The following is a 21,087-nucleotide window of genomic DNA, read 5'->3' on the forward strand; positions in this document are numbered from 1 at the left end:
TCCAGCTTCTTCCTGCCTCTCGTCATATTAAAGCTAGGATAGGCTCCAGCCCGTAAGACTCAACTCACAGAAGATGGATGGATGGATCTAGCTGTTTTTCCTGTTTTGTTTCGTTTTAATGTTGCATTTACATGCCCGCTGCTATAACACCAAATGCTTTCAACCAGCCTCTGTAAGCATTTGGGAAAAGAGGAGACGTAGTGATTTAATTTTGAAAGTAAAATGTTTTCATATTCTTGGTAAATATGAATGTTTCTGCTCAACAGTTTGGGCCTCGGCGGATATCTTCATCGCTTCAAAATGCTCCAAACGTTTTCAGTGGGTGACAGGTTTGAAGTCAAGGCATGCCAGGTTAGCTCCTGCTGCTGGAATGTGTGCAGAACATAGTTTGGAATTGTTGCTGAAATGACAGAGACCTGGAAAAAGACATCGACTACATTATGTTGCTCCTGCATGCATTACAACCTGTTCCAGCTGAGATTGGGTGAGAGGTGGGGTACACCCCGCACAGGTCACCGGTGTGCTGCAGAGCTAACACACACAGACACACAGACAATAATTCACACTCATGTGCACCTACAGCCAATCTAGAATCACCAGTTTATTTAACAAGCCTGTCTCTGGACAGTGGAATCAAACCCACTCACACACAGGGGGGACGTGAAAACTTGTGAGCAAACAAAGACTTGTTCCTGAGTCCATGGAGAGATTTCCACCACAGAACTGTGCCTGATTTTCAGGGCCTGGAAATTAAACCCATTGCCCCTGGTTTCCTATCAGTGTTATCACTATATAAAAACAAAATTGACCATTTTTTTTTATTCTTTGCTTGAGGTGTTTTCTATATGCAGTAAACACAAAATCACTAAATTCATATTGATGCTGTACATGAGTGCAGGCTTTGCAGGCATTCAGTCAGCTGCACCATATGTGCCTGTATACATTTGCTGCAACAAATGGGAAAGATGTGAAACTAGACTTTCTATAAACGTTACCATCACCACTTATTTAGCCTAACATCCATTCATGCTACACCAGCTCTCCATCAGAGTCTGACTGGGCTGCTCCCACCCACCACATTTTTCTGAGCCGCATTGTCATCGTTGTTCTTTGCCCCCCCTCGCTGTCAGCATCCTTCGCTCTATCCCTCACCTGCTGCGCGCGCATCGACCCTCAGAAAACGCTTGCCAAATGAAAGCCGGCAGCCCGTCCCAGCCTGCGCCGGGGCTAAGCACACAAACAATCAGGTGCGACGTCAAGAGGCTAAAGCAGAGGAAAGATGGGAATTTGCCTTATCGGTGGAATCACTACGAGATAATGCAGCGGTAAGCCAGCAAAAACACAAATGGGAACACAACAGGGAAACTAACCTGTCACAGTTCTGCATTTACTTCCCCTCTGAGTAATATCGACATCAGCAAGTGAGCAAAAGCCCATTTCTTTTCAAAGCGTTTTCTTCACAGGGGAAATTTAACAAACCTTTTTGTCTATGGCTTGGATTTGCTGTTAGGAACTTCATCCAGTACAGAATTATGACTAATAAGGAGAAAAAACAATATGATCACAAGGTGCAGCTGATTTTGCAAATCTGCTTTGGCCTCAAGCTAAATCGTTTATTTATTAAAATACATGAAGACAGGAAAGAAGAGATGGAAACCTCCTGTAAAAATGCTGTTGTATTACAAACATAGCTCCTTCACATTTTCTGTGTATTAGAGAGAAAAACAAAGCAGTGCTTCTGTCTCTTAGTACATCAAGAGTGGTATTAAAAGTGTGACCGATGTGCCTCCATAAAGTAACACCTTCATTCCTTCCTGTCTAACACAAAAGCCATGCTCGCCTTTCACTGTAGCTTGCTTAGATGTACAAGAGATACCCTTATCGATTCCCCCCATTGGCTTACACTGCTGACGAATGTCTCAAAGGCTTAATTCAAAGGGAGTTCAAAATAAGATTACTGATTTTTATCACCTGGCTGCAGACAGCAGGGGTGAGAGAGAGGGAGAGACTGACAAAAGCCATCAAAACTGAGAGAGGAAAGGTGGCTCAGAGGGACGAATCAAGCATTGGCGGATCACAGCGTGCTCCTGGCCCGTTAGAGTGAGCGAGGCTAAGTGCTTCCAGGGCTGTTATAAATAACGGCAAATTGTTTAATGCCTCAAATGAGTTATTTGTGACGGCTGACACAGCAGGACTGGAAGGGGAGAAAATAAGAAGGAAGAAAACAGAGAGATGTCGAGGTGGGAGGAAACGCCACAGAATGTGAAAAGCACAAGTAAACAGTCTCAAAGACCTTGGTGGAAATGAAATATCCTGGTTCAAATGTTGCTGCAAACATGAATGTAACAGCACAGTTTGATCTGGTTATTCAAAACTGCATTAGCAGCTGTTTCGAACAGTTACCAAGATAATTTACACATACAATTTGAAGATAAAGTCATTCGAAAAACTAAGTACACCCCTAATGCTTTCATAGGAATTCACCACAAAGCCAGGCCATGCAACGTTCAGAGAAACAGGAAAAAACGCTCGAGCGTTTTCGAGCTACAGGCCTCAGTTAGCATGTTAAAGTTCATGACAGTACAATTAGAAGACATATGGCTTGTTTGGAAACGTTGCCAGGGGAAAATCTCTTTTTCTTGGCCAATGTTGCTAAAGATAGCATAGCAGGGATGGTGGTGGAGGGGTGATGATTTGGGCTTGTTTTGCAGCTGCAGCACCCAGGCATCTTACAGTCTTTGAGTTGACCATAAACTCGATATAGTCAAAAGTGAGACTATCTGTTCAACACAAGTGTGGTTAAAACTGGGTCATGCAACAGGGCAATGGTCCCAAGGACAGAAGCAAAAAGCAGAATGAATGAAAAAGTACCAGATGTGCATTGCAAGTTTGAGCTAAAAAAACTTCCCATAGCCATGTATGCTTCGCATGCTAGGATGTGGCAATGTACTATATCTCACGCCAACCGGTCACAGCAGATGGCCCCGCCCCTCCCTGAGCCTGGTTCTGTCAGAGGTTTCTTCCTGTTCAAAGGGAGTTTTTTCCTTCCCACTGTCGCCAAAGTGCTTGCTCATAGGGGGTGATTGTTGGGTTTTTCTCTGTATGTATTATTATAGGGTCTACCTTACAATATAAAGCGCCTTGAGGCGACTGTCGTTGTGATTTGGCGCTGTATAAATAAAATTGAATTGAATTGAATTACTATAGCTGTCCAGAGGTCTCTCTTGGCCAGCAACTAGCCATGAAATGAATGTAAATTCTCCATGTTCTCCTAATTGCTTTTGTTGCTCCAGCCCAGGACACATCTACCCAGTAAGCTGACTGAACATTCTCGCGTGGCTTGTAATGACGCATTTTTGCTCACTTGGATTTTCATCTGTGTGAAAAGTAGACCAACAAAAGGTGTGAAAATGCTCTCAGAGAGCTATGTTTAAACAAATACCTGCAAAGGTCAATGAACTGATGTCATTTTGTAAAGAAGAGTGGACCAAAATTCCTCTAAACGGTGTGAGAGCCTGACAAAGTCATGCTGCTACAAACTATTGGAGCACTGGGATACTTATTTTTCATAGAATTGCAGAGACCAATGTTTAACCTCTGGTAACAATTTATGTAATGGTATAAAACCAGAACTTTAAAAAAAAGTCAGAAATTGGGTACAGGGTTCCCCTTCATTTAAAATTTAGATCTTTTATATTTACTTATTCATGCACTTCTAACACACGTCTTCAGACTGCAGGAATAATGCGGCGCACAAGGAGAAAAACCACCACGCAGCTGATACACATGATGGATACAGAATGAAACTTGTCAGAATGGATTACATGCTTTTCATCTGACTTAAATATTCAGTATAGCCTTAAAACCTAAGAGTAAAATTATTTTTAACCTTATTTCTTTTTGTATTTGGCAGAACACGGACTGTCTTTGGATACTGTACCATAAAATCTAAGAGAAACAGTGCAAATATGTACCCTTTACTCTTTCAGAAAATGTATTTACCTTTTTGACCTCTCAAAAGGTACACATAGGCACCTGGACACAGATTCTTCCTGTAGGAACATAAATTGACTTTTACTAGAATTCTTTTATCTAACAGTGTGGCTACACAAATAATACTCTAAATTCTTTCTTTCTTTCTTTCTTTCTTTCTTTCTTTCTTTCTTTCTTTCTTTCTTTCTTTCTTTCTTTCTTTCTTTCTTTCTTTCCTCTCTCCCTAAGTTTCAGTCCCTCTTTGATAACTTCAGAGAAGTTTGAGGGGAAAAAGGACAAAAGCATGATTAAGCATACAGAAAGATGGATATATATTCTTTGCAAATATATAAATCCTTCGGGGTTATGTGCTGTAAAAGTTTTCCCCTTTCCATACTTTTTTTCTTTTCTTTTTTTTTTTTGGGGGGGGGGATATTTGTCACACTTACATGTTTCCGATCAGCAAACAAACTTTAATTTCAGTCAAAATAACCGGAGTAAATACAAAAGTTTTTAAATGATGTTTTCATTCATTAAGGGAAAAAAGCTGCCCAAACCTACCTGGTCCTGTGTGAAAAATTAATTACCCTCTAAATCCAATAACTGACTGTGCAACTTTTGTGATGACTCACAATAAGTCTTTTGGCCCCGTCTTCTTTGTAAAACCGCTTTAATTCAGCCACCGAAGAAAGGTTTTTGAGCAGAAATTGACTGTTTAAGTTAATCCCAAAAGATCTCAATCAGATTTAAGTCTGGACTTTGACTAGGCCACTCTAGTTTTTTTTAAAGGCATTCAGAGGTTCAACTTGCATTCAACTTGCTGGTGTGTTTCAGGTCATTGTCCTGCTAAATAACCCAAGTGCTTTTGAGCTTCAGGAAATGAATTGATTCTCTGGTAGAGAGCAGAATTCATGGTTCCATTAATTACAGCTAGTCTTCCAGGTCCTGAAGCACCAACGACTCTACCACCACCATATTTGACTTTTGGTATGATGTTCTTTCTATGAAACGCTGTGGTAGTTTTACACCAGGTGTAATTTGTGAAAACCTTTCAGGATCATCGAGATGTTTTTGGCAAATCTGAGGCAAGACTTTGTGTTCTTTTGGGTCAGCGGTGGTTTCGCCTTGACACCTCCTGGATGAATCAATGAGCTCTTGGGGTAATTTTGGTTGGTCGGCCAATCCTGTTGAAGGTTTTCTCGATTTGTGGATAATGGCTCTCGCTGTGGTTCACTGAAGTTCCAAAGCCTTAAAAATGGCTTCGGAAACCTTTCCAGACTGAAACAACAGTCTTTGTTTCTCATCTGTTCTTTTACTCAGTGATCTGAAACATGTAAGAGTGACAAATATGCGCCAAAATAATAAATCAAGATCTCCACATTTATCATTTTGCCAAAAATAAAAAGCAGCAAAAAACCTTTAAAATGTTGAGATGCGTGTGTTACTTGCAGATAGTGTTTCTCACAGTCGGTGTTTAATTTTGGAATTAAATAGTCTTTGGTAATCTCTACTTCTACTATCTGAACTCAGTGGGTGTGGCATCAACTGTGACACTGTCAGCAACAATGACTGAAATCTCCTAACCCCCCCTCCCGTTGATCCAGATGCTGCTGTGCAGATTAAGGCCCTGACATATGTGCCACTGGTCTATGTATAGTACATTTAACAGCTTTGATCTCCCGTCAAGTTGGACGTGAATCACGATGCCATCTGGTGGAAACCCAATACGAGGCTCACCAACAAGGTCGTATCCAAGGGCTCAGCCTCATCTACATCACCCTTTAATCTGGATCAAAATATTAGAGGCATCATGGCTGATGGCCTTTAATCATTTTGATGTGCCGTTAAAACAAACCTCTTTCCTCGCGCATGCCACGCCGAGCCTCTGCTGATCGCCGCAGCCGGCTTTGCGAGAAAAAGTTGTGTCTGCTTTTGCTGCCTTTCAGTCTGAGCAGGTCTGACAGATGTGGTGCACGGTGGTCAAATATTCATGCACGACTGGATCACCTACCGTAGAAAGAGAGCTTTCCTTTCACTGTGTTCATTCCCCTGGAGTTTTCAGCCACGCACTCGTACGTGCCGGCATCCTCCTGCTGGAAATATGGGATTTCCAGCACGCCGCTGGCCTTTCTCATGTCCACTTTCCTAGGGAATGGCACATTGTCGACTCTCCTCCAGCTTATAGAAGGTGCTGGGCTGTGAAGAGAGGTAAATGTGTTTTTGAAGCTGGTAGGGTGACACAAGAGACAAAAATGTTTATATGCATTTACCTTTATTGGAAATGATAAAGCAGAATTAGAGTATGAGCTGCCAGAATGTAGAAAGCGTGTATACCAATTATCTGCAAGAAAATTTTTAAAAAGTATTCTTTTTATAAGTAAAACCATCACTGAGTCATACTTCACTCTTTCAGTAATTTTCAAGACTGGTGGATGTTGTGCTCGAATAAACCTTGAATTGAAATCTATAAGATCCAAGCTTCAAGAGGAGACTCTGCGAACTATGGATCAAATTCAGATGGCTTACCCTGTAAATGTCCTGCACCATAATTTTCATAAAGAACATGATGGCGTTCAAATCATCTAGCTAAGCAGATTGCATATATTAGTATCTGTTATGTGGAAAGGTGTCTTGTATACATGAAGCATTAGGTTTACACTGATCTGATATTTGGATTGTAAATTGATGTGATACTGGATACTGACAAACTTAAATTGTGTGTTGTTCTGTGAATACACCAGGCATCAGCAGTAGTGCGCTGATTGCGCTGTTTGAAGGTGCCGCACCAAAGCTACGTTTGTTTGCAAAAGATGACGACTAAAACGTTTGATGATGAGTCACCGTCGTCCTCTCCCTCTCCTTTCTCGCACGCTTTATGATTTAACAGTTGCTGAGAAACTTTTATTGCAGACGAGCTCCTCTGGTCCACTCCATGTATGTGAGGAGATGCACACAATAAAACCGAGAGCAGGGAAGCTTTGCTGATGATAAATGGCAAAGACTCCTACACTGAGATAAAATAAGTGCATTAGGTGAATGAACTAAATAAAATGTAACCTTGATGCCTTTGTTATATTCTATGGTACAAAAAATATCAATTTGAATATAGAAACTGCATCTACTCTAGTCTACTGTTTCTTGCAGAAACGTCTTCATAGCCTTGCTCGTTTGCCTTCACATGCATATGAACTTGGTGACATCCTATTCCTAATCCGTAGAGTTTAATACGATATCAACCCACCCTCTGCAGCTATAACCGCTTCAACCCTTCTGGGAAGGCTTTCCACGAGATTTACGAGTGTGTTTATGGGAATATTTGAACATTATTCAGAAGCACATTTGTGAGGTAGGACGGTAATGTTGGACAAGAAGGCCTGGCTTGCAGTCTCCACTCTAATACATGCCAAAGGTGTTCTATTGGGTTGAGGTCAGGACTCTGTGCAGGCCAGTCAAGATCTTCCACACCAAGTTTACTAATCCATCTCTTTATGGACCTTGCTTTGTGCACTGGTGCAAAGTCGTGTTGGAACAGGAAGGGACCATCCCCAAACTATGCCCACTATTTGGCTGAGCAGAGTATAGCCTTGTACACTTCATAATTCATCCAGCTACTTTGTTTGTTACACCAATCCAAACTAGAGACCCAGTTCTATTGGCAGCCATACATGCTAATACTATAACACTGCTTCTACTTTGTTAATTTGGCTACTTCTAAAATTTTGAAAACCTGTCTGATAGGTTGGTTTGATTTGATTTGATTTGATTTTTTTCAGCCTAATAATGGCGTCCCTCAACATCAGTCACTATCAGTCAACTGTGTAAATACTGAACTGAAAGTGGGGGACTGTGAATAAAAAATGCTGTAATTCATAAGCAGTGAATGCAAATAATTTGAATTAAAGTTAAAAAGTTAATCAACATCTTGACTGTTTGAACTGAAATCTACTGTGGTGGATAAAGAGGCAAAACTGGAGACAAAAAAACAACAACAAATATGGCAATTAATGGTGATTCTGAATGAAAGTTTAATGTGGGGATTTCATTCTCTGTGGATGTGAAGCTGCAAAAATAACCTAGCACCACAGAGTTTAGTGTAACTGTTCAGCACTTTTTTACTTTAGCCGTGTGTTTTGTGCTTCAGTACACTGTGTTACAAAGCTGTATATTTCAGCTGAAGATCCTTACACCACAACACTCTCGAATTTGTCAGATGTGCAGCCAGGCTTGAAACATACCAGGATTGTAGTGAAATGGCAAAGCACACGTTATGAAAACGTAACATTTTCTCACAACATATTTCTTTTAAATGGTCGTGAGCATGCTGAGCCTGTACTAAAAGTGAGCTTACTTTCCCAGGGCGAAGCATTCAAGTTTTACAGTGGATCCTTTGGCAACATGAACAAGCTCTGGAAACTGAACTTCAATCTTTGGCTCGTATTCACCCATAACACCTGAAAGAGAAATGCAAATGAGTGTTAGTGCAAAGAAAGATTTTTTTTATTCAAGTTTAACAAGTCAGGCAAAAGAAGTTAAAAAATACAGCGTTGTGGTTTCTTCTGTTGCTACCCAAAAGCTGAAAACATTTCTGTGTGCAGCATTATTTTTTTTACTTCCATGCTGAGCAGCAGACACCAGCACTGCTCTCAGCATTGTCACAGGATGCTGTGGAGCAGGGAAATTATTTTACTGCTATTGTTAAATAATCATCATTATTACCATTGCATTAATAATATAATCTGGAGTTTATATTGCATTCAGGGGTTGAACAGTGTGTGTCTTTCAGAAAGGCTAAAAGTCACAGGCTGACAGGAAACAGGCTTGCAGAGAGTTTGCAGAAGCAGGAAGTTATTTTGAGCAGCAGGCTAAGACGAGGCTTTAACAATGTAACAGATAGCTTTAAGATGGCCTTAAGATGTTTATGATGATGTTAATTTTGTATTTCAGATGCAGTTATAACTATTGTGTACACAATGCATATCTGTGCTTATTTGAGTTGATGTTCAGGTTCTTTAAAGGTCTTAAGCTTCACTGACGTGACTGTTCAGGTGATACATGCTGAGGGAAAACTAGAACATAGAAGGAATTGCAATACATGCTTACAAAACACTTATATATCAGGTCATTTTATATTAAGGTTTTAGTAGAGGTTCTTGGTTAAAACATTTATTTAGTAGAAGACATACATATAGTCTCAGTGAGCCTCTGGTCTGGTGAAAGGTCAGAAGTGCAACAGGTGAATTGAGAAAGAGCATTTGAGGACGAGACACAGACAGTTAGTAGGTGAAGAGGTGACACAAAGAGCATGTGAGGTCAACACACACACACACATGAGTTAGATTTATTTAGAGGAGAGATTAGTCATGTCTCGGTAAAAGAGGAACCGTCCTTGTTGTCTCGGCAAGAAAGAGGAACAATTCACTTTAAGACAAGAACGGAAAGTACCAGCCATGAAAATAGAAGATGATCTTCTGGGTTAAAAGTCATTCTGGTGTTGATCTGATCTATGTATAAAATGTATCTGTGACGCATGAAGGGGCGTCAGTAAATCAAACCCTGATGCTATAAAATATCTGTTTATGCTTTGATTAAGTTGAAGATTAATTCCTGTCTGTGTACAGATTATTCTTCCCACACGTGTGTAGTCATTAAAATCATTGTTTGACCAAGACCTTCTGGACCATGGGTGGTTTGTACTCTCCCTCCTCAATTTTGAACCTTAACAATGCCCTCCCGTTGAAAGTAATGAGAAGAAAAAGCAAAAAACATATTCTCTCCATGTGGACATGCGACACGCTGATGTTCAACTGACAAAACCCAAAAAAGAAAACAACAACAACAAAAAGACTGAGAATTCATAGACGGTTTGAGCTTTTACATCCAGATGAGTTTCACCTCGTTGTAGCGCTAACAGCTATGAACCAGAAAATGGGCCCATAAAATCCCCCTGGGTGCTGCCACTGTGTCTACAAAGCTTCCTGTTGGTGAAGCAGCTCTGGTGGATTATAATATTGCTGCTGTGCATGCTAAAAATCTCTGGATAGGCAGAGAAGAAGACAGAATGTGGATTTTCTGCTGTTCTAGCTTTGGTATAGATGTATTTGAGACTCGTGTCTTACATCCATAGGAAAGAAAAGCACCTCTGAATTTTATTCATTTCCCTTAAAACGACACTGAGGTAAATTACATCAATGAATTTGCTACTTGGCGTGCTGTCATTTCTCCCAGCTCTGCCAGCGCTCAGCACGGGTGCACGAAATGCCGTTTCTAAGGTACTGTCATCCACCAATGTAACAACAGGTTTTTCCCCCTTTGCTGCAATTCAGGGCTGTGTTGCACAAATAGCTCTAGAGATGTAGGAAACAGGCCAATTTCATCTCGTTGATTTGGTGAGGCATGTGTTATCAGGATGGCTCCCTGAGTGACTGTGAAAGCTCATTCAGATCCTTATCACAACTGTCACTGAAACTTAACCACAGCACTATCACCCATATTAAAGCAGACAGGAGGAAGTGGACGGGTAATTGTCTCATACCATAACCTTTTGTAGGGGACACATATTTAATGTGCCAACCTGAACCCCCCCACACCCCACCCGCACCCACATCCCCTACCTGAGCTCCACTTCATGACGATGAGGTCGAGCTGACTCCTGATATGTTGGTGTTGCTGCTGTGCTGAACTAATGTTGTAATGAAAAAAGTGCAGAAGCAGAGAATGAAAGTGCTTTGGAATCTCTGCTGGACTCACCACTGACCAACTAGCTTAGCCGTCTTCTTGATATTAGATTTAGTTTCATCAACTTTTTTTAGTCCGACAGACGATAATAAGATAATATGTAAAAAAACATTTTGTGTTTATTTGCGACTTCTATTAAATTAGTGTGTATACTCACAAACACTGGATAAAATAGCAAAATTGCAGGTAAAAGTAATTTTATATTTATGAATGTAAAAATTGCATCTTCGGGGAAATGTCTTTATTAAATCATTCAAAATGTTTATCTTTTGAGTTTATTTGTGTTTGTTTATGCATAAAAACATTATTCCCTTTAAATGTTTTCAAACTCAATACACTGATATACTGGACTTATTCATAGAAAATTCTACTTAAAACCATCAAGGTTATAACAGTTAATTAAAAACTGAAAAACTCAAACTAGGTGAGGAAAACATTTTAGTTAAAAAAAGATGAAAACTAACTGGAATACATGTCCTTCAATGAAACAAAAATAAAGCGAGTATGTCTTTGCTTTCAGTCTTTGTTAGTTTGGTTGAACTTGTCAGTTCCGGTTTGGAAAGGCTGTTTCTGTTCCTGGAGACTGGGACGTCTGCACGGCATGAAGCCTTGTGTCTACATTGTGAACTTACTATAAACATATTACATCTTAATGCAATAAATACTTCATGTTATATAAAAAAGTTATGGTCCTGTCGTTTTGAACCCTATGTTTTAGACTTTGAATTCAGGGTTATTATTAAATTCTCTGTTTGATGATGTTTTCTAGCGTTTGCTGTTTAGAGTTTCTTTACTTCTGTAACTGTCAGTTTCATATTTAGCTTTAGTTTTCCTTTGTCTTGGCTTCTATTTATTATTTCATTTTATATCCAGTTCATCGTCTCATTCAGTGTTTAGTTTTTAGTTGTTGTTACATTGTTGTTACATTCTATCCTGTTTTTTCCCCCAGTGTAGATTTCATACCAGCTGCATCATTCATTTAGTTTAGCCTAGCCTCCCAAATGTCTCGTTGTAATTTTTTGTGAAGCTTCATCTCTGTCTCATGTTACTTCCTGTTTAATGTTGATGGTCATTTCAGTTTTACTTCCTCATTAATTATTATCTAATTTAGTTCAGCTGTGTCTAGTTTCCCAGGTGTCTCCGCTCTGCCACAGTCATATATATAGTTGCTGTCTTCCTTTGTCGTTGTCAAGTTCTCTGTTAAACCTGTGCTGTTTTCTCTGTTTGCTATTCCTAATATGCAACCGTTTAAGATACTTTGACTTCATACAGAGCCTGAATAAAGGTTTGGTTTTTATTCATGAAGTTCTGTGTCAAGAGTTTGATTTTGGTTCTTTTTGGCACCTCATGCTAAAAATAAATGAACACTTAAACTAAGCATTTTTTCAAATGATTAAAACAAAATCGAAATATTGGAAATCAACCTTAGAAACAATCTGAAACTAAGTTTCAAACATAAACTTAAAACAATATTAATATTAACACATATTAATATTCATGACCAGTGGTCATTAATGTAAATCAAAGCAAGCCTTTATTTCTAATCATAGGTTATTATAACTGAGTTAAACATTAACATTAAAGCTAGTATAGCATGTAAGTCATGTAAAAAAAGCTTAAAGTGTGCGTTGTGATTAGAAGTGATTCTGCCTACTTAAATGTCGTTTTTTTTATTACATCAAATCATCTATCATTATTGGGAAGATTATATTAAATGTCCTTTATGACATTCTCTTATTTTTCAGCATTACTTAAGAATATGGAACATGCTTCTGGGATAGAAGCCTACAATTAGATTACTTGCTGAGAATGACCTTTCATCTGAAGTGGCTTGATAAGGCCAGCCTTAAGCATTAGGTCCACATGTAAAAGGACAGGCTGAAATTAGCAGAGGAGGAGATAATTAACCTTTGAATTTCATTCGTGTTCTTTGAAACAAAGTTTTTTGGGAGGTACCAACAGTAGCCATGTTGGCTTGCTACTATGGGTATGACCTGTACAAATTCTAAAGAGCGCTGCACTAAATCAGCCAAGTGATTCTGGCTTTCCTGTTGTATCAAAGAAACTGCCGTTTTGTTTTGTTTTTATAACAAAGGACCACAGAAATAGAAATCTGTTATCAAACCAAACATTCAAGAAAAACACTAATGGTTTGTCTTTGTAGAACACGAGATGTTTCATGATTATTTCCTATTGCATTTACAATGTGCACTTAGTATGCATATGCATGCAACACTGCAAAATCACAGTTTTGGGGGATGTAGTGTTAAACTGCAATAATTTGTCAGCATTGAAATAAACCCTGCTTTGCTCCAAAGGTTGAGTAATAGACTGAGACCCAGCAGAATGATGAAGCACACAGCACATACTTTAGGAAATGAAGTAAATCAGTGACTACATACTGCCCAATATTGCCTTTAACTAATTTAATTATATGTAATTTTTCCAAAACATTCCATGCATAAATAAACCTTTAATTTTATATATATTTTAGTTACATTTTACTCAAATGACTGTTCTGATGTTTGAGGGTGAAGAATCATTTTTGAGTGTACCCCAACAGTCTATAAATTCTATCACAAAACAGTAAAACCTTTTTGTCGCACTAACCAGTGTTCTTATATGCTGTTAACTGGCATAAGTGTGAGCTCACCATCACTGCGGAGCACAAGTGGAGTGGGCGGGCCCTGGACACGGGTCTTGGTGACGGTGTTGGTCACCACACAAGTGTAGTTGCCAACATCTGAGGGCTCCACTTTAGCAATGTACAGATTCCCTGTCTCCTGGGAGATGAAGCGACGCGTATCCTGCTTCACAAATGTCGGGTACTCATTGAAGATCCAGGAAAATACCAGATCTGTGGATAAGGATATAAAAAAATATATTTAAATGCAGGAAGGGCTCATGAAAAGGGTAAAGGGAACTGAGATTTTTATGGGTGATGTGGCTGCGGTGTGAAATAAGCTTGAGACCACCTCTGGGGAGTGAAAACGGTGACTAAGTTGTATCATGCTAAGGTGAAAATTGATAACAGGATCCGTGAGAGGTTGAAAACAAATGTAATTATCCGGATTCACTTTAATGACCATTTTTCATGTTGATTAGGTCTGAATATGCAAATAGGGATTTGGGAGATGGGGTTTGTGTTGTCATGAATAATTACTGCTCCCTAGGCACCCTGCTAGAATTCACAAAGGAGTTTCCAACAAAGATGGCAAAAAAGTAGATAGGGACAATAATAAGCAGAAAATGAAAAGAAATGATAAAAAATAAAAAACAAAATAAAAACCCAAACAAACAAAAAAAGGTAAAAAAAAAAAAACTCTTTAGTCCAGATAAACCAGGCAACTGCCTTCAAGAAACTTCAGTCCAACTGGAAGGATTGTACCAAGAAGAAATACTCTGAAAGCCAGGAAACTTTGCATTTAGCATTCAACAATTTCTCTAAACATAAGTTTAGGAATTCCAGTTATTATCACTTCCAGGAAGTGTATCCATAAATGACAAATGCCTGTGATTGAACGGTGAGAAACCATTTTGACCAGTTTGTGTTATACTGTGATGATCAAGTTTTCCTTTAGTAAAGGAAGTGCAAGCTAAAAATAGTTAAACTACTACTTTAATCACATTTAGTGTTAGCAGCAGTGCTAACTGCTAAACACAGTTCAAGATCAAAATGAATCGATTATAGGCTTTTGTCTCCTTCAAAAAACCCTTAAAGCAACACGCTTCTCTATCTATTTATATATACACACACATTCTCATTTTGCTATCTTAGTGAGGACATCTAATTGGCATAACGTTTTCTCTAGCTGCTTACCCTAACCATTATAACCCTGACATTAAAACCACATTTTGAGCCTCAAAAATTCCTTCAAACTCGTGATGTGCGTCCCCACAAGTACAGTAGAATGCCAATTTCTGGTCCTCACAAGGATGCCTAAACAGGTACACACACACACAGACACATATACACGCACACACACATACACACACACGCGTGCGCACACACACACACACACTGCATACATGTGGGAGCCAGTCAAGTGCAGCAGTACCTCATGGTAAGAGCTTACACCCGGGTCACAAAATCACAAAGCTAACCAAGAATCAAAACACTGCAATCATCTTAAACCCCAACTCAAACCATATTGATTCAGTCAGCAACATTTCACTTCTCTTTGTTCCAAGCAAACAAAGACTTTGTCAGCACAGACACTGTGTTACAAACACAACTATGATGCAAAAGGTTTTAAATAAGCATGTAGGTGTCAGCTGCTCCCTGCAACGCCATGCTGGAGGTTTTGAAGATAAGTGAGGCACACATTTCCAGGTCATGAGATCCAAGAGTTTGCCAGCAAATAATTGCTTATAACAATACCAAGGATTACTTTGAGTAGTTAGCTTTGAGTCCATTCATATGAGCCAGCCTTAAATTCACAGACATCAAAGCTGCTTGTTTCTACACAACCTTTTGAGCAGCCGCTGAGAAAGGGGTGAAACTGAAGCTCACTGTAATGAGACTTATCTTACCGTTAAAAAGCCAGATCAAGACAAAGGACTTTACTTCAGGCACTTATCTGCTTCATTAGGCCTCTGATTTGACATTATGGGAAGTTTTAAAGAAAGAGAAATATTAGAAAAAGCAATGGTCTAGACAAGTGTTGAGGAGTTATTAAAAATGATAATAATTACTCCTAAAAATAATTAATGGCTGGATGTCACAGTAGATTAAATTAAGTAATTGTGAGACTCCAGCAACCTGGTCAATAATCTAATTTAGTGCGAAACGGTGCTTAAATTGAGACAAATGCTCAGCAGAAAACATGTAAACAACAAGTATTTTAGGAACAAAACCCAGCATATACACTGTGGTCACTCCTACTGGGACCGTAATTCATCCACTGACATCATCTCTACTGCTGGTTTCACAGAGAAACCAGACACGCAATTAGAAATGAACACGGAGTGTTGCTATGGCATCTAAGATGAGCCCGAGCAGTAAACGTACCCCATACGCGAGCAGTTTGTCACAAACAGCGTTTCCCAAAGCCTCTATTTATCTTTCAGCAGCGATTTGAATGAATATAGAATCTATCGGTATCAGTGGGTGAGGTGATCACTTTACAACTTTAGTCACTTTATTGATGTCAGCTCATCAAATCTGAATGTTGTGACATAATCTGCTATTGTGGCGTTCTGCAGTCAGCATTACTGACAGCCATGAACTATTCTCCTGCTGCGCTTAATCAAACTCCACCACTTGTTAACGGACTGGCAATTAAGCAAAACACCCTTAGAGGAACCCTTCCCTTCACCTCCTCTAGCTGCTTGGCAATTTATCACAGCAGGTCTGCATACTCCTGCTGGCTGTAAGGAGCAGGTACTGTACCGATCAGTGCCATTTGAGGCTTGGGCTCTGGCCGCTGTGTGCACGCAGAGCCGAGCACAGACCGATGACACAGCGGAGATCCGTGGGGACGAGGGACACTTGAAGGCAGGATAAGGCATGTTGTTTGTGTTTGTTTCCTCTCCAGTGCTTTTGGACTATGGCTGCACCTGCTCTCGCTCTATGTTTAAAACCCATATGACTACATGGCACAACATGAGCCGGAAAATACCGCAGAGAGCACAGACATAATGAGATGTCTCACACAGCTGGCCGAACGGTCCTCACACAATCATCCAGGGCATTGATTTTATGGGTTACACAACACTGATATAAAAACAGGACATCTTCAAGACAAATTGTTGAAGAAATCCAGCTGCTCTGCAGAATTGCTATTACTGCCATGCTAAAAATATTCAGACTGCAGCTTTTACACAAGAACTGACTTGTTTTAGATTTCAATTTGAAAAGTGATGTTGAAAACACTATTTCAAAGCTGAATCATTAAGAAAGTTTAATGTTGAAAAGAATTATTTCTACAAGAGCTCAGTTTGGTATGTCAAAGAAAAAAGAAACTAAATTTAACTTCCAAAACATGATCCACGGAGAGGGGATTGCAGAAGTCCCAAAAGAGTTTTTTGTGGTTCCCCTCTGGGTTAAAGATCACTTTGCATGAGTCACCATGAATAAAGCTGCTTCGCTCACACAAAGAGATCCAGGAGCAGCTTCAAAGGACAGGCCTCACTGAATATTCAAAGAGCGAAGAAGACGAGGACGTCAAACATGCCCGTCTCTTTGCACAGATTTGCTATTATGGAAAGACGGAGCACGAAGACAAAGACGGTGGGCAGTAATCACCCAGCAGGTCTATCATTCTTTATGATGAGCTGAAAGAAAACTACTTCATCAAGTTGTGGCATTATGGATGGACAGTTAGACTGCGCTGTGTGAGTATATCAGCAGATATGCTTCAGAGAAGGTGGTTTCATAAAGATAAGCACATAAAATGCATATGCTCTAAAAATTCTGCACCAGAATGCAGCATAAATATATCAACAATACTAAAAGTGCATTTTCTATTCAATTGTGATTAAGAGATTTAATAAAGTAGTAGCTGTGTCATCTACACTGACTGATTCTGCTGGAGGTTTCTTCCTGTTAAAAGGTGTTTTTCCTTCCTACTATCGCCAAGCACGTGCTCATAGGGGGTGCGCGAATTGTTGGGGATTTCTCTGTATTACTGTAGGTCTTAATCTTTCCCATGTATGGCAGGATGCCTTGATGCAACTGTTATTGTGATTTGGTGCCATATAAATTAACTTGAGGGATTTTAGGGAGTCACTGTGGTCCTGTGTCAGTCAAAAGATGTTGAGTGTAATTAAGCAGCCAAGCTCAGTTCTTAGTAGGAACTGTGTGTCAAGCACCATATAGCTTCAGGATCACTGCTTCATTTAGCACTGACAGAGTAACTGAACAGGAACACTGGCCAGATGTCTCTCGTGCCACAGCAGCCTCAGTCATGGTGGCCGGCTGCTAGCTAAACTTACTGCTCAGCTATAAAAACACATTGCACACATAACAGCCAGCGCCACTAACTTAACATCTTGAAGGAGAATCTTTCTGTCACAAATCATAGTCCAGGAGTCCATGACACTTGGAACACTACAATCCTTTTTTCAGCATCTTTAGTTTGAGAAATGATACTGCAGATTTAATTTAATTTAATTTGCATTAAATCAACAGCAACTGTTTCTGTAACATGAAATGACTTCATGTGTCATATAAACTCATTTGACTGGGTAAAAACTTTGATGATGACAGCACTTTTTTCATTTGGCCTAAATAAACAAAAAGAAGAAAAACCTTTAAAAAGCATATGGTTAATAGTTTACATAATGTCGTTCTGTATCGAGTGAAACACAAAGCATCTGCAGTACAACAACTATGCAAAGATGTACTTTCACTGCTTGGAAACATACACATATTTGCCCTCTAAGATACGCAGCTACCTTGAAATCTTAGCTTCTTCCTCCTGTTTTGTTTTCCATGTTTTATTCTCAACTTCATTTTTGCGTCTCCTTTTGTAACTTGTAATAAAACTTAGACTTAATTTCACGAGTTTCAGTTTTCCTGCTCTCCTCTGTTCACTGTGTTGTTAAGCCTACACCTCCATGTTCCCTCATTTTGTTACGTCCTGTCTTATTTTGGTAGCTCCTGTTTCTTTTCTCTTGTTCCTCTGTCTCGTCATCTTGTGTCTCATAGTTGGTGTTCTATTGTAGCTCTCCACTACATTATGTATTCCATATGTATGTAGTGGTGAGATAGTCTCTCAATCAGAGAACCAAGGTTACAATGTAACACACATTTGCCATCTTCCTAATCATTATGTTTGCATTTGTTTGTCACACTGTACTGCTGTCTTCCCTCACGTGTCTTCTGGTTTGGTTTGGGTTTTTGAATTTTCTACTTGCCTGAGTAAAGTTTTTTTTCCCAGTTGTTTTAATTATATCTACCAAGGTTAGGTTTTGGTAGCGTGTATGCGCGAGCATGTCATTGAAACATGATAGCTCAAAAACTAGTTTATGAATTCTGTTAAAACTGTGTAGGGATGTAGCGTGGGGTCGTGTTAGTAATCAAATAAAATTTCACTAAAATTTGTCAGGTTTCTAAGCCTTGTAACTTAGAAACTATGATTCCTATATAGTGTGCATTGTCATATACAACATGCAGAAAGTATGGTATAAGGATTTAAAATATCATGTTACATTTGACCTTTGACCTGTGCTTCAAGGTCACGAGCTTGATTTGAAGGTCAAAGTGACAGTAATACTATCTAGAGCCATTTAAACCTGTGATTGTCACTGCCATTGTTTGTATTGATAACATATAAGTATTTGAGAATTCTAAATAACACCTTATTAATTGTATTATTAATAATATTTATTGACTATATGCACATTACAGTAATTGTAAAATTGTTATGTATATAAAAGGCTATAGCCATTTGAATACATAATAATTTGGATACATATACAATGTTCCCAGAAAGGTATAATATCCTTTTAGGCAAACAAAATAAACTTATGATAAAAAAAATAAAATATAGAAAATGCAATACTACTCCTTTAAAAGTAAATACTGCCCAGAGATTGAGTTCAAGTGCTTCTTATTCAACGAGTCTGCGTCTGGTTCTTTATTGCAGCAGCCCTTTAGTTTCCATATACAGTGAAAAAAACACAGCCATCAAAAGACGTATGCATAATGAATTCTGCCACTCACAGCTATGCTTCAAACCAAGTCATTAGAAATGCATTCAATTTTCTATTAAGGCTTTGTCCAGTGAAACTCCAGTGAAATGAAAGGCATGTGCACTTGTGCTAACAGCTGATTTGAGGTAGAAAAAGGACATGCAGCAAATGAAAACTGAACAAATTTGCAGAGGAGTAAATAAATTTATAAATAAATTTATAAATAAATGTATAAAAATAAATAAATGCAACGGCTGTTAAATTCAGTGACGTCAGCCAGTCGCTAAAAAAAAAAGGTAGCCATGTTTTTGGTTTCGTGTAATGTGATTAATTTCTCCACAACACAGGCCCCGACCTGCTTCTCATCCTCCTGCTGTTGCCCCAAGCCTGCACTGACACTGTCCCTGGGGGTGGGGGTGGAGGCGGGAGTGTTGTGTGCTTATCCGCTAAAAGCAATTCATATTAATTTGAACACAGACGACAATATTTACAACAAGCACGAACGACCAAAGATCTCGCTCTCTTTTTTTTTGCCAGAAAACAAAGCACCCATCTGTCAATAAAGAAAGACTTGAGGAGTTTTACTGTTACATCAGTATGGTTTGGCATCATAATGTATGATCAGCACCAGTAGCCTCATCACTTCATATCAATAATAGATGTAAGGGCACGCTGTGACAACAAGATGCATTTTTAATTGCCCAATTACAAAGCTGTGGGATGTGAGCATACTGCAAAAAAAAGAAGGCAAAAATTTACAACAAAACAGCACACAGTTGTCCTTTTCCAGGATGAATAATTCTCTGATTACAAGCGTCACGCACACGGTATTACATACTGAGTAGGAGGGGTTGCTGGGTATGTGTCAAACTGGGTAAAAAAAAACAAAAAACACACACTGAGCTAGTACAACATGATCTAATTTTTTTCTAAAGTACTTCATGAGCTGATGAGAGGAGGGCGCATGCAGCAAAACAACACGGCTGCACAACCCACACGAGGAAAGCCCCCGAAAACAAACGTACAATTTATTCCTGTTAGAATCTACGCGCTCGGTGATTTAGGAGAGCATCTTCAGCACACAGACAAGCAAAAATAAAAGAAACTCGAGAGACGCCTTCCACTGTTAGACTACTGTCATCCCACGTTGTGTAACTGAGTGCAGTACTCCCATATCTGCTCCAGGCTCCGAGAATCCTCTGATCCACTGTTTCCTTTACAGGACCGGACAGGATGCACATGCTCAGCGCTCTCGAAGCCTCAGGTGGGAGGAAAAACAGGACAAAAGACACACACACACACACAGACACAACTACTCTTGGAATAGACACAAGTGATTTCAGTCTTGAGTGCCCCTTAAAGGTCTCCCCCCATTAGAAAATAGAGGTCAGCAGCATTAAGTCCACGACTAAACACAGTAGTCGTGCAGTACAAAGAGCGCGGTTGGGTCACACTGGCAGCCCATTAATGCGGTCTGGTTTGAAAAAGACAGACAGCCTCTCAGCCCTTCTTGTTTCCTCTGATCCACACTGACAGACCGAAGGGGAACCGGACTGCACATTTGGGAGAAACAAACATCGCAGCGGCAGCTCGGTCTAAAAAGAAGCCGGCGCTGTAACCAGGTTGTGTTAATCCATTCTCCTTCCTTGAACTCTGCAGAAAGCAATTACCATAGATTCCTGCCATGCTCTGACACTGGCCTGTCAGCTGGGGAGCAAACGTGTGGATGCAGTGTGGAGGCAG

The 21,087-nt window shown here is 39.6% G+C and overlaps 1 protein-coding gene across 2 annotated transcripts in view; it reads right to left on the reverse strand.

Moving 5' to 3' along the window:
- Positions 1-21,087, reverse strand: part of cntn4 (contactin 4) — a 208,356-nt gene that overhangs the window by 79,121 nt on the left and 108,148 nt on the right. For both annotated transcript variants that reach the window (XM_086291344.1, XM_086291345.1), the window contains exons 6-8: positions 13,361-13,564; positions 8,321-8,423; positions 5,984-6,168 (exon numbers count right to left, since the gene is read on the reverse strand). In XM_086291344.1, coding sequence (XP_086147470.1) covers positions 5,984-6,168; positions 8,321-8,423; positions 13,361-13,564 — 492 coding nt within the window. The remainder of the gene's footprint in view (positions 1-5,983; positions 6,169-8,320; positions 8,424-13,360; positions 13,565-21,087) is intronic.

This window comes from Aulonocara sp. 'chitande type north' Nkhata Bay, linkage group LG5, assembly GCF_057382095.1.
Source record: "Aulonocara sp. 'chitande type north' Nkhata Bay isolate Kocher_YH1m ecotype deep benthic linkage group LG5, A_spYH_male_GT1.1, whole genome shotgun sequence".
NCBI classification, from domain to species: Eukaryota; Metazoa; Chordata; class Actinopteri; order Cichliformes; family Cichlidae; genus Aulonocara; species Aulonocara sp. 'chitande type north' Nkhata Bay.